The sequence below is a fragment of the Furipterus horrens genome, unplaced genomic scaffold (genome assembly GCF_987537825.1).
Source record: "Furipterus horrens unplaced genomic scaffold, mFurHor1.1.pri manual_scaffold_6, whole genome shotgun sequence".
Taxonomy (NCBI): domain Eukaryota; kingdom Metazoa; phylum Chordata; class Mammalia; order Chiroptera; family Furipteridae; genus Furipterus; species Furipterus horrens.
In genome coordinates this window covers 125883016-125897023 of record NW_028327176.1, presented here as the reverse complement: position 1 = coordinate 125897023, position 14008 = coordinate 125883016, and the positions used below count along the sequence as shown (strand labels likewise).

Below are 14008 nucleotides of genomic sequence, written 5' to 3'. Positions count from 1 at the left end.
GCTGTACCTGAACTATGTTTTCGGAACTGCCAAAAAGTTAATTCATATATTCTTTTGAGGGAAACACAAACACATACACTTCATACTGATAAGTGATCCACTTTAAAAATGCTTTTCAACATTTTTCAAATGGTATTAATTCTATACCTTTTTTTGATCAACCATGTAAAAACTGAGATTTTTGTCTGACTGGTTCAGAAAGCACCAAAGGATACGGAAACTGTATTTTATACTATTCGTCCTCTAAGATGGGAATTTAAAAACAACCCAAGAAAGAAATGCAGAAATGTAACTATGAAAGGGGCAAACTAATCCTTTTAATAGTTAGGATATAATCAGGACTTGTTTTAAACAATGATACAACTATGGTTGTGGATGATATAAATGTGGATTTTGAAATGTTAGTCATCTCAAGGCACTTCTTAAAACCTAAATATTTAGATGCTCTTAAAAGAATAGTCTTGAGTTATACTTTTCAACTAATCATTTTGATAAAGAAAAATAGATTCTTGGTGCCATCAGCAATATAGAATTATCTTAATAATAAGTATTATATGATCTTCTCAAAGACTGAAACAGAAAAGTCTATCTTAAAATGGATCAAGAATTAAAAACAAAGTGCCTTCTTTAACATTAACTTGGAAGAAAAATAAAATATTCAACACTTCCCCAATCAAATGCAAATTTTCTGACATTTCTGCAAACTAAAACATCTTGAACATTTTCATTAACACTGATAGATTTAAAACACCAAAACTATTATAAATTAGATGATTTCTGCTTATAGCTTTCATTTTCAACTGCTTGTTTTTGCAGTAAGTGCTGATTGTAACATCTTAATTTTCACAAGTGTTTAGATTCAAATGGAGCAGAAGATTCTTTAGCAGTAGTTACTCTATTTTAATGTCTGTTTTAAACTCAACAATGTTTTGGTGAGCTGTGAACTCATTCACGAAAACAGATGATGACCCTTTAACAAAATATAAACTAATTTGGGCTAAAAATTCATTACATTAAATGACTAAAATAAAATGTGCCTTCAACAACTTTAAGGCCCACCAAAATGCATGACAAACTAGCTGAGGTATTTAATTCTGTCTCCTGAAGGCCAACCCAGTCTCTTATTGATTGTGAGTGCATTTACAATACATGCCTAACATTTCTTTCCAAATTTAACATGCCTCTCCATATTTGCCTAAGATGTTGTGCAACGTGGCCAAGAGGATTGGCCAGGTCATGGATACAGGCTCTCTCGTTTACAAGTTTTTAAATAACCTTATTATAGTTTGAAATTTTTTAAGACAAAGTTGTATATTTTTAAAAATTTTTTTGAAATATTTCACACCAAATAAGGAAATGAAATGTTTTAAACCAATTATACTAACTTTCTTTGAGGATACAACCAGATGTTCAAGAATTATTGCTCTGAGAGGAAACTACAACTCTTCCGGTACTAAAACACATTTTAAAGGTATCAAATTATAGAAATCATTAACATTTTTTAAAAAGTAATATTTTCCTTCAGAGAATCCACTGTACTCATTTAATAGTCTATTCATTCTATGAAACTTCATTGGTAACTATGTAACTGTCAGTGTCTGCTTCAGCCTCACTACAGAATTATAAGGAGGAAGCACCAGCAGATTATTCAAAAGCAGTAAACACTCAAAAGGACACAAAGTAGAAATGTGAAGGATAACAGAGTAATATCAGTAACTGTACAAAGACTAATCTTTTTGTCTTTTGCTCAACAAACTGGAATGGTGGCATATAAAGGACAGCAATGCCACCTATCAGTCTTTGTGACTAGAAATATCTATATACAATATAAACCAGCAAGAATATCACTCTCCTTCAAAGAAATGCCTAACAGTGATGCTTGTGGAGGAGAGAGGGGGGAGCGAGCATCGATTCATTTACATTATTCACTTCCTGCTTAGTGCCAGGCATAGTTCTGGGCACCGGCATTGCAGGCATGAGAAAGACAGACACAGTCCTCAAGTTCATGGAGCTTGCCTTCTATTGGGGAAGAAGGACACTAACTAAAGAAGACATTTGCAGACTTTTCAAGGGCTATGATAACAGTTTGACAGAATCATGTGAGAGAGGAAGACTCGGGCTGAAGAGCTACTGTAAATGGGGCGTCATCCAGGAGAGCCTTTCTGAGGAGGTGCTATTTCAAAACTGAGGTTACTGGAGAATCCACACACTCTTTCCAGTTGAGCATATTTCCTTTCAAACCTTTTCAGCAGAGTTCATTTTTTCCCATCCAAACTGGCAGATCAGTCATCTCAAGTGAGGTGGACAGGAGTGGTGGTGTTGGACATCACCAAAGGGACACGACAAAATGCTACCCAGAGGTTACAGAGAAAGGGAGAAAAACAGAGGGAGGTTTAGTATGAAAGCACCATTCAATTCAAAGGCAACTACATCTGGCTAGAAAAGTATCAAGGATTGCGTGAGAGAAACTGGGGACACTTTATCATTACCTAGGGAGATGAAATGTGGATTATTTTCTTTCTGACTGGATCATGTCCAGAGATTTCAGAAAGAATAATGGCCATCCATCATAAAACTATATCAAAAAATGGAAGGGAAATAAGCAGGGGATCCAATATTTGTATCATTACACGGTAATAATGTTAGTCTCAGTATCGCTGACCAATTAACCAAGGAAAATTAAATAATCTGAATATCCCAGTATAAGACTGCTTTCACTTTTACAATGAGAGCAATGAACCAAATATCCCACGCATGTAGGGGACAGCACTAACCTGCAGAATAACTATCCCACATCACTAACCTGAGTAACTAGTATCACTATGAATGACAGTTCCCAAAACTCAAATGTACATGATTAAGAAACCATGTCAAAACAAAATATGAAATTGTAAAAATCAACCATAGGGAGCAAAATGGGCTTTCATATTTAAAACAATTTAGGAAGAACTATTAAGACATCATATCATCTGGGAGAGACACCTAATTATAATAAAGCCTTTAATTATTATTAAGTTATATGTACACAGAAAATAAAGAAATAATTAGAAAGAAAATATAATTAAATAATAGTCTTATTTTTTTCCTAGGCACAGGAAAAAAAATGGATGTCCTTTTTCTCTTTTCACAAAATTGGCCAAGTACAACACCTGTAAGTTTGTAGAGTGAACTTTTTCCATAACAGTATATGCGTACAAATGTAATGATGTTGCTGACTATTCTTTTAATGATTTTAGTGAATCTCCAACATTCATAACTTATTCAAGTATAATTCTGTTGTCATTAATATTGTTTCAAATATTTCCCTATCAGGTGAACAACATGGAGAAAAACACTCTTACACATTTTTGTGTGCACAACCAAAGTGATGATTGCTAGAATTCTGGAGTCAGAGCAAGTCTTAATCCAGATTCCGAAACTGATGTCCTGGAAAAATTAATCAGTATCTACATTCACCCCACATCATCTAAATGCTAAATACTATATAATTAATTTTTAAGCAGTGCCACACTTATGGGTAACAAATTACACTAATATCTCATTTTTGAAATTTGCATTTTTAGGCTTAATAAATGGTATATGGTTTCATGTTTATTGGTCATTAACAGTTCTAAAAATAATCTGACTCTGACCTTTTAAATAAAGGGGCTATTAAGTTCCTTACTGATATTTAAGAATGTTTAATATACTACGCATATTAATCTTTTGTTATGTGTTCCAACACTTCTGCAGTTGTCCTTCTATCAATTGTGCTTGGTTTTTGTCATTCAAAAATTTTCATTTATGCAAATATATTAATCTGTAAAAATATGATTACTCCTGTTGCTTTTTTTTTTTTTTCCGCTCAAAAATTTCCTATCTATCTCAATATCGGTTATTTCCTACATTTTTCTTTTAGGTTTTGTGGTTGGGTTATCTTTCCTTTTCTTTCTTTCTTGCTTTCCTTTTCTTTCTTTTTTTTAGTTCACTTAAGAGTTTATCAGGGGAGTGGAAAGCAAAGGACAGATTTGAGAGACATTTAAAACCCAACTGCTAGGAGGGCTGGAGGTAGAAGGGAAAGGATGAGGCTGCAAGAGGGAGAAATTAAGAAGGCTGGAAGGGAGTGGTTCAAATTGAGAAAATGGCATTCCATCTGAACACATAGCATTAAGAGACTGAACCCATTTCTAACTACTTTATTACTCTTTCTTTAAAAGTCACATTTCTTGACACAGTAGTCTATATTCTTTATTTCAAATCTTTACCATTCATTCACTCACCAGCCCAAATACAATGCAGCTCCCAACCTGGCTACTCCTTGGCTGTCATCAAAGCCACCAATGCCTTCCAGTTAGTATGTTCAAGGTACAACATCACTCTTAACCTGACAAACACTGGAAGCATTTGGTACTGTTGCCAATAGACTCCATGGTAAAACTCTCCCTAGTTGTCTTCTGTGATGGCTCTCTCCTCCTCCCTTCCTTCCCTCTCTCTGGACACCCCATCTCACTCTTCTTCCTTTTAAATGTTGGTACAGCTAGGGACTTCTTCAGAAACTTCTCTTGTAAAGACTCCCTTCCCTGTGTAATCATACCCACCCACAAGGCCTCAGCCATCACAAGATGATGATGCCTTAACCTTTCCCTACACCTTAAGTTCTCTCGAGCTGTAGAGACCCATGTTCATCCCCATTTCAAATCCTACAAGTCTAAAATGAATTCATCATCTTCCATTAAAGATGTGCTTAAATCTGTTTTCCAATGATATCCCCCAGCTCAGTGAAGTAACCCTACCTCCATTAAAAAATCATCCAACCTAGAAACCAAGCTAAGCCTTATTCTGCACTCCTGCCTGCCTGTCACCTACCCCAGTCTCTGCCCTACTGCTTCCTCATCAGTCAGCAAGTCTTACAGATTCTCCCCCCTACTCTAAAATTCACCTTTCTCTTCAACCCCACTCCCATGTCCTCTGTTTACAAGACCCTTGAATATCTCCCTGAAATTACTCATTTTTTAAATTAATCTCTACAACTTTCTGCCTCATCTCTCCCAATGCATCTTCAACATAATGCCAGAATTTTTTCTAAATTGTAAATCTTTAATGTTATTCTCCTGCTTAAAATCCTTTGATTATACAGTTTTGCTTTAAATGGTATACAGTATTCCCTCACTTATCGCGGGCATTATGTTCTAGACCCCCCACGAAGTAGAAACCTTACATTTATTCTACACTCTTAAAGCTACATAACTTTAACAACATACGTATGCAGTACCGCAAAATCCTGCAATATAGCAAAAAACCCGCGATAAATAAATATATTTTTTAAAATCCCGCGATACAGTGAGGCCACAATAAGTGAACCACGATATAGAAAGGGACTACTATATATTATTTTCTGAGTTTCTACTACTTCCTATTTGCCAGGAACTTTATGAAGTATATTTTAAATATATTATATTGAAGAACTAGATTTACTTCTATGTGAGCTGTCTACTTCCTCCATACAAAAACAAATTCCTCAGTATTACATATAAGATTCTTTAAGATTTAATTCCTACCTACTTGTTGATCCTTTTCTTGTGCTACAAGTTTCACATGCTACTGTTCAATTGTACCAAAAATGTCTTTAATTCCTAGAATATCAAATATTTTTCTTGCCTTCTTATTCCTATCATTCCTACTGCCTGGAATCCCGACCCACCTTCACTCACAGGATCATACTTATTCTCCAAGAGTTAATTCAGCTGTCACAATTAGGTTAGATGACTAAGTATTTTATAATTCCATAGTCTCCTGAATATTTCCCTATCCTAGCACAGGATCGTTTTCTATTTAGCATCTATTTCTTCAACTAAACTCTTAAGTCTGTCTAAAACCAGGACACTACTTTTTGAATGAAATGCCCAAATTAAGGCTGTACCCAGAATACTCAATAAAGGTTGTTTGAAAGAATATGTGTGATCAGCATACTTAAGTCATTTTAAAAAATGTGAGATGTAACACTGGAAACATTGGTTTGAACAGATGAGGTTCCTGAATGGTGACATAAAGATCTATTTCTATAGCCAAGGGAGACCTATTGAAGGTTTTCAAACAGAGAATGAACAAAATTTGATGTGCATTTTAAGAAAATAATGAGCAAGATAAGATGTGAGGGGCTGAAGAACACATTTAAAAGGTCCAGAGAAAGCTGAGGAGAAAGAGAACTCATTTTGATATAAGCTGATTTGTAGAAACTGGCAGATAGCCAGGCAGCCATGTGCTGATGCTTACCTTTTCTCACTGCTTCATGTTAAAATCCTTCCATATAAACTGTTTTATTATACAAATTTCCTATCACTACCAAACTTAGCATGAAGTTGGCATTTTAAGACTACCATTCAAGAACAAAGCTTGAAAATTTTGAATTTAAAAATTTCAAGAATAGCCATGTAAATGGTTGAGTCTGCCCAAGAAAAAAATGGGGAGAATTAGAGGGCTAATGGTAGAAAATTGACCACATCAACACTTATGAGCAAAGGAGAAAGAGACATGGTCAGAGACATGCTGCAGTCAGAGCAAAGAGGACGAAAGAGTATAACATAGGTTGAACTACTGTCATGTTAGCGGCCCATCCATGGTGCATCTCTGAAAGATTCCATCTTTGGTTTAGATCTATGGCTACAAAACTCATTTGTGTAATGAACATTCAACAGGCTTTAGGGCAAAATGCCATTTTAAAGGCCATCCTATAGCTGACACTGTGTTAAACTGCTTTTCTAATGCACTGGCTCCATCTAAATAAATTTTAGTATAGAAGTACACTTCTTCTGATTATTATATCTGTTGCCATCAGCAAATGCTTTACATCACTAGTTTAAAAAAATTAAGATTTCAAAATTGCAGTACACTATTCATCAAATTACTACTCCAACAGTTTTCTCTGATGACTCTTATTTTATCAACATAGTAATTTTAATTAAACATATTTCCACAATAATTTTTCCCTCTTTTTCAAATTAATGCTTTTAATAGTGCTTATAAATTTGGCACTAATATTAATTCATTAGACAAAATCTTTCTGAAGAATCCCTTTTAACAGGAAACAGTAAGAAAGGCAAAATTCCTTCACTTCAAATTATAAAAATTCCCTTTTACACAATGATATGTATAAACCCTATAAAAATCTTCTCAAACTATTAGAATATGATTACCTTAAAAAATATATGTCGGTATATACAATTTCTGCATTCTTACTCTAGGAAAAGAGACCGCACAGAAAGGATGGAACAATGGTATGGAAACTTACCATCCTTTCCAACTGAACTCTTTATTACAGACTTATTGCTTCCATGTGTTAAAAAAAATTCAAACCTTTAAGCCAATACCAATCCCTAAAATTTTTGGCACTCTTATTAAGGACTGAATCCAGAAAAAACATTTTTTTATTATCACAGCCTATCAGATTCAAGATTTATTTCATTATAAGAATGTGCTAGAAATTAATAAAAAAAAAAAAAAGCTGGTTTCTACAAGGCTTAAAGAAAGTATGCTATTTAAAACTTAAAACTGTTAAAATACCACAATATTTAAATAAATAATGCCTATTTTGAATATTGCATTCTAGAACAAATAAATTCATTTGAAGAAATATTAAAATAGATGACGTTAACACTTTTTTTTTAAAGCTCTGGTTACATAAAGCTGAGGAATAAAAACATCATATAAAATTAATTCATATAATTTTCTGAAACAATGAAATCTTTGCTCAAACTATGCAATGAGGTCAATGAATTACCTAAACTCTGTTGTCTTTCACTCTTCCACAAATCAGGGTGCACAGGGAATGCCTAAATCCCTAAAAGAAGCACATCTCCAAGTTTTGGTGTGTGTGTCAAATGAAAGAAGGAAAAAGTTCCCTCACCCCAAAATGAGAACAGATGGGAATGTAAAATTAGATGGGAAAAGACAGTGAAGCTTTGGATGACCGACCAAAAAATCTTCCCCCGAGGGGAGCCAAATATACGAGACTTCGGCTTGTTGTGCTTCCCAGTTAACTTTCAGATTAACTCCAAAAGGAATGCAAAGCAGTTCTTAGATTTAATGTATTGGTTTTGTTTTTCGTAAGCATATATTTTATCAAGAAACTACTGACAAATATGTTTAAAAAATTTATATTCAATATAATGTACTCTCGTAATCACTCTTGCAAGTTTCACATTACTTCAAACTCAGACTGTTAACAATAAATTTTTTTAAATAATAAAATAAATGGCTTTATGAAAAAGAGGCAACAGACATGAACAAACTTAAGATGTGGACACTGAACTTATTATATAATGGAAGTGCCATCTGCAGTAAGTTGAAAAACTATGTAAATAAAATATGAACATATTTTATGTTCATTCTTTTCCATATTTATAACTAAAAATAATCTTAATAGTAATACCAGCAAATTTTCCTACACCTAGCAAAAAGGTTCCTTTATTTGATATCCAATTTTATAAAGCATGACATAATTTTTTTATCTAAAAATACCAACTATAACCTTAAAAGAATATTCTCTATTATGCTGTATTCTTTTCGATTTTTATTTTTAATATGGATAATTCAGAATTTGAGAAAAAAATCATGTGTTTAAAGTTTTATTATAAATAATCAGTATATTGATTATTAAAATATAATAACAATCATTAAAATATAATCATTTTTAAGGGCAACTTTGTAAGATTAGCCTTGAGCTTTTACTTACAAAGTACTCCCACAAAATAATATATGTGGAGATTATTTTGTGTATGCTCACTTTCATATAAAATTTACATTAGCTGATACAATAAGGAGAATAATTCAGTCTTTTAACCAATAATGCTCAAATGTATAGATTATTTTATCCATAATTTCAAACTTCTTTTCCAAGACAATAAGGAAAATCTTCTGTGTACCTTTTCCCTGCCATCCCAGGGAAAATATCTCAACCCTGTTTTATCTTTTTTGACCTTGTGACTCGTTCTAAACAGTGAAAGCAAATGCACCTCACACTTAAGTGATTTCAGTTTAAACAACCCAAGGCCCTGGGAATTCGATATAGGCTTCACTTTTAATAGGGAAAGAGACCTTCCTTGAAGAAGATGCTCAATATAATACATTGCATTTAGTTGAATGTGTGCATGAAACAACTACTGCAGAGTAGATTTTGTTATTTACAATACTCTAAATTATATGCAATAATTATTACCAAAAAAGAAGAAAATCTCTTAAGGTATCTAGCTTTCTTTCTTTCGTTTTCTCCCTTATAAATACATAAAAGCCAACAGGCAAACCTTTGGGGATGCTCTGTTGATTATATTTTATTAAATTCATTTTCACACTTCCCATTTGTGCAATTAAAATTTGAATTAAGCAAAAACTGTGAACATTTTCAAATTCGTTCGCATATTAGTAAGTCAAATTTTAATTCCCCAAAATATCAAATGTGGATCTCTCTACAAATCTTACATTATTGCCTTAATTAATTTCCTGGTTAATTGATTGGATAATTTTAACATGGAAAACAGAGAACATTTTATAATGAATCTAAAACTGCTACTTTCCCGTTGGAGGCTGGGAGGGCTGGTGACTTTGGATTCACATGCTCATCATACACAATACTTACTCAATATTCCTGTCCAAGACCCAGAGCTTCACTGTCTTTTTTAAACTGAGTAAGTCACAAGCACTCTGAATGACAAACGGTTAACTAAAATAGGAATAGAGTAGGTTTAAGTGGTCAGATTTCTCAGATGGCAGACACCTGAGGGTCTCTGGGCATATTCTTGAGAATATGAGAGTATTACAAAGTGTCTTGTTTTGTTTTGATGTCTTCATATTATGATATAAATATAATTATATTCTGGATAATCTCCTTCACAACTTTTAGCACCTATTAATATCACATAATTTCAGGTTCTGATTTTTATACAAGTGTTTATGATCTTGTTGGTGTTAGCTTTTTATGCTGGCCGTGTTTAACTCACAATGTGGCATTCCTCAAACTGGAATTCATACATGTATTCTTGGATCCTGGGAAACATTTTTCTGTCAACACGAATCCACATATTATTCAAGACCAAGAGACACTAGAATAGATAATCTTTCTAATTCCTTCCCATTTTCAGAAATGTTACATTCTACTGAAGTTTACCCACATTTTATGAAGATCAAATTTAAAAGGCACACTTAGAGAAAGCTAACTTCACAAGAGGAATTATGTATGTTCTACTTGTTTTCCCTTTATATTTAAATGCAAATTTTTGAGATAAGAATAAGATGGCATTCAATAGACAAAACAAAACAAGGCTGTCAGAAAGAGGCTCTTATATTAATAATAGTCACTATCATTTCAAATGGTTTAGTGGACTACATATTAACTAGGAGTCAAAAAATCCCAGTTTCTTTTTCCAGTTTTTCTTCCAACTTGAAACAGCAACTCGGTGTTGAAGTAATTCATTTCTGCAACTTTCATTTTTTTACAAAGTGAGTACATTATGCTATTCAGTGAATAAAATGCACAATAAATAACAGGTAGTCATGTTATATAATAAACAGTATGTTTCAAATTTTAATTTATATAATAAATAGGGAAACAACAAGTCTACAAATAAGATGTAAAAATAACAATATATTTTATTTCTGAATCTACTTATGGGTTATTTTCATCTACCTTTAAAAACATGTTTAAATTTGCTTCATCTAATTTAAAAATATTTAGAGAGTTGTCAACGAGAACTTTAAGATATTTTATTGGTAGAAATCACTGTTTACTGGTTCAAAGTTTAAAAATAAAAACTTACCATTTCTCATATATCATAATCTTATGTCAAGATTTTAAACCACATACTCTTAAAAGAATTCTCAACTTATATGTAAACCCATAAAAAATAAAATGTATGCAAACTGTAAAGCTTATTAAATTTAAAAATGCATATACTTTACATTTAAAATATAGTTATATAATTTTTAATTTTAAGAATTAGGGATAATGAAACTCTTAAATCATCTTATTCATATCTGTGGTACAAATGTGAATAAAAGTTTTAAGTAAAAATTCTCCATAAGGAGGTGTATTGAAATTTTTCATGCTATGCAGCATCTTAGCTGAACACTTTTAAACCAGAAATTAGTTTTTAAACTATTTCTGAAGTGTTACCAATAACATAACAAAACATTACTAATTAAACTAATAAATTAAATTATTGATATTTGAAATTATTTATTGAATTTACATTAAATTTTGACAGATTCATTTTTTGTTAGATAAAGGCAGGAGAATCTAAGATCCATTTTATAATAACACATTTCATAAGAAGTTTGAGTTTTATCAAGAAAGAAATATCACATTCAAATTTAAAGGGTTTTCCTATTATCTTAGTAAATATAAATGACATTAGTTTATTAAGCTTTGAAACTTTCCTCTTCCCATAATTTTCAGCTTTCATTACTTTAAGGTTTCTTTTCTCAATGATGTAATTAGACCATTAACTAAAAGACAGTGGAGTCAAATGAAAAATGTGCATTTCCAAAAAGTGCATTCTCTTATACATTGCGATAAGTGATTTTTTCTTGGAATAGACACATGTAATTACATAAATGTTAAAATCAATGCCAAAAAGTTACTTTACCTGAACTGTAGAACTGATCTCTGAAGCAAAGCCCCCCGTCAAGGGAGCTTCATGACTGATTAGCAAACGGCCCGTTTTGATTACAGACTGAAAAAGACAAGGAAAACCTAATGTTGAAGAGGATACATATTTTCAAGTACATAATGGTAGTTTTGATTGAGAAATAAAAATGTTATTTAAATTGAATAAATAATAAAAAACTAATAATCTGATTGATATCATGCCAAATAAGTTATAACACAGCTTTCAACTGAAGTCATTTGATTTTTGTCCTTTAAAATTCTTTCAATATAGTTTATAATCCTTGTACAAAATAAAAATAAGATTTGTAAGATTTGTAATTCTATGTATGTCATCAAAAATGCATTTCATTATAAAATATTTGTTATAAACTGAATTACTGTATTTCACAGTTTCATATTTCAATCTGTTTTTTTTCTTCATATTACTTTAAGAATAGACGTGTTGTTTTATTTTTTAATTAATTTTGTGGTATATTTGCATATAACCAGTCTTAGGACATACTGTTTTATGGAGAAGAAAAACATAAAAATAGCATGTAAACGCTGTAGCAAAGAAAAACTTCATGCTACTAGATATTCAAGGAGACCTAGAAGGAAGAAATCATTGCAAAAGTAAAAGGTGTAAAATTCTATTCGTCCATTTGCATTAAAATCTGGTTAAGAACCTGAACTCCATTTTAACATAGAAAATGTCACAAATAATAAAGATGTATTCTCAATACCAGCTCAGTGTGGTTGTTCACACTGTGCATAATATACCCTGTACAATAATAAATCAAGAAGTATAGCTATGATATCATAGCAGGATACCAGCTCAGTTGGAAGGGGAAAAAAAAATTAAAATCAACAGCAAGTTATTACTTAAAATATGCTGAACAATTACAATATTACCAAAGGAAAGTGGTAATTTCTCTTCTACAGTTCTAATAACTTATCATCTTCCTTAAATTCTATATTACTATTTTATGAATATGGAATAAAATCTTCTAAGCAAAATATGTATATAAATTAATTTTTCCCTTTATTCTAGGCAATTAAGAGTTTAGAATTTAAAAGTATGCAGCAGTTTTAAACCAGCAAATGTTAAACTCTAAGATACAGCCAGTACCCATGACAAAAATAAGTTACTGTATATACTAAGTAAATAGCAATTGAAAAACATAACATTTTATGAACACCATCAACCTCCAATAAAATTCTAACCTTGGAATACTAATGTTTGAGTTTTTATGATGGTGAGTAATTATGCCATTTATGACCGTCACAAATTAAATTTCAATGCACCTGATTAAAGATATAAAGAGACAAAAATATTCTACAATCACAAAAACAAATGTAGTCTCAAAGAATTGTCTAACAGATATCCTGATTTTAAAAATTGCTGATGAAAAACACCCCGACAGATTTGACAATCATATCTTCCTCATAGCTTAAACCAATATAACCTTTGCCATTATGATAGTGTCTAAAGATGAGAGCTGAAAAGCCATCCTAGTTAGACAAGGCATCTTATATTTCTAAGAGGTAGAAATAAAAACATTATAAAAGTGCTGTTACCTTAAAACTGCACACAACAGAATTGGTACTGTGAGCTGTGGCCAATCCAAGATCATATGACAACCTTTAGAATGATCCCTTAAGGCCAATAAGCAACCTAGGCAAAGGCTTCCCATAGCCTACAAAGTGTAATGCGGACAAAAGCTTCCAGCCCTGGAGTTCATGCAACATGATGTGTAAGCAGATGAAATCCAGAGACCTCAAGTGTCTTTCCAAAGGAGAAAGGCTAAAATAAACGAAGATGTATCAATAGTAAAGTATTACACGGTCATGAAAAAGGCTAAGACTGAGGACATGAAATGATGCCCGTAAGTTTAATAACATAAGCAAACTGCAGGACAATATAATCTCAGCAGTGAGGACACCAATAAACATAGACACACACACACACAGACACATACACACGCACGCATGCGCACACACATGTAAATAGTCTGGAAGGTTTCATTCCAAACTACCAAAACTTATTTCTTGTGAGGAATGACAGTAAAGAAATTGTAGGGAAGGGCCTTTTATTTTCCTTTATATGAAATATATTTTTATATTACTGAAATTATTCTCAATAAGTCTAAAATAAATAAAAATAAAGGAAAAGCATTTGAATTAATGTTGAAGGTAACAAATACATATTATGTTGAAGTCATAATTTCCTTTAAAAAGCATATGCTGTTTTCATGGTATTTTAGAACTAGTTTAATATACAAGGGAACCCAAACTCCAGTAGCAAAGAGGCACAATAAAAATACATGGAACCAGCCTTTCCGTGTCAGTCTCTGCATGATCTACTGCAGGTCAGGTTCATATCCCACTAAA

At 32.2% G+C, this 14008-nt stretch overlaps 1 protein-coding gene across 1 annotated transcript in view; it reads right to left on the bottom strand.

Annotated features, from left to right (window-relative positions):
* Window positions 1-14008, bottom strand: part of BCKDHB (branched chain keto acid dehydrogenase E1 subunit beta) — a 199265-nt gene that overhangs the window by 43853 nt on the left and 141404 nt on the right. The window contains exon 9 of the mRNA XM_090280522.1: window positions 11616-11702. Coding sequence (XP_090136648.1) covers window positions 11616-11702 — 87 coding nt within the window. The remainder of the gene's footprint in view (window positions 1-11615; window positions 11703-14008) is intronic.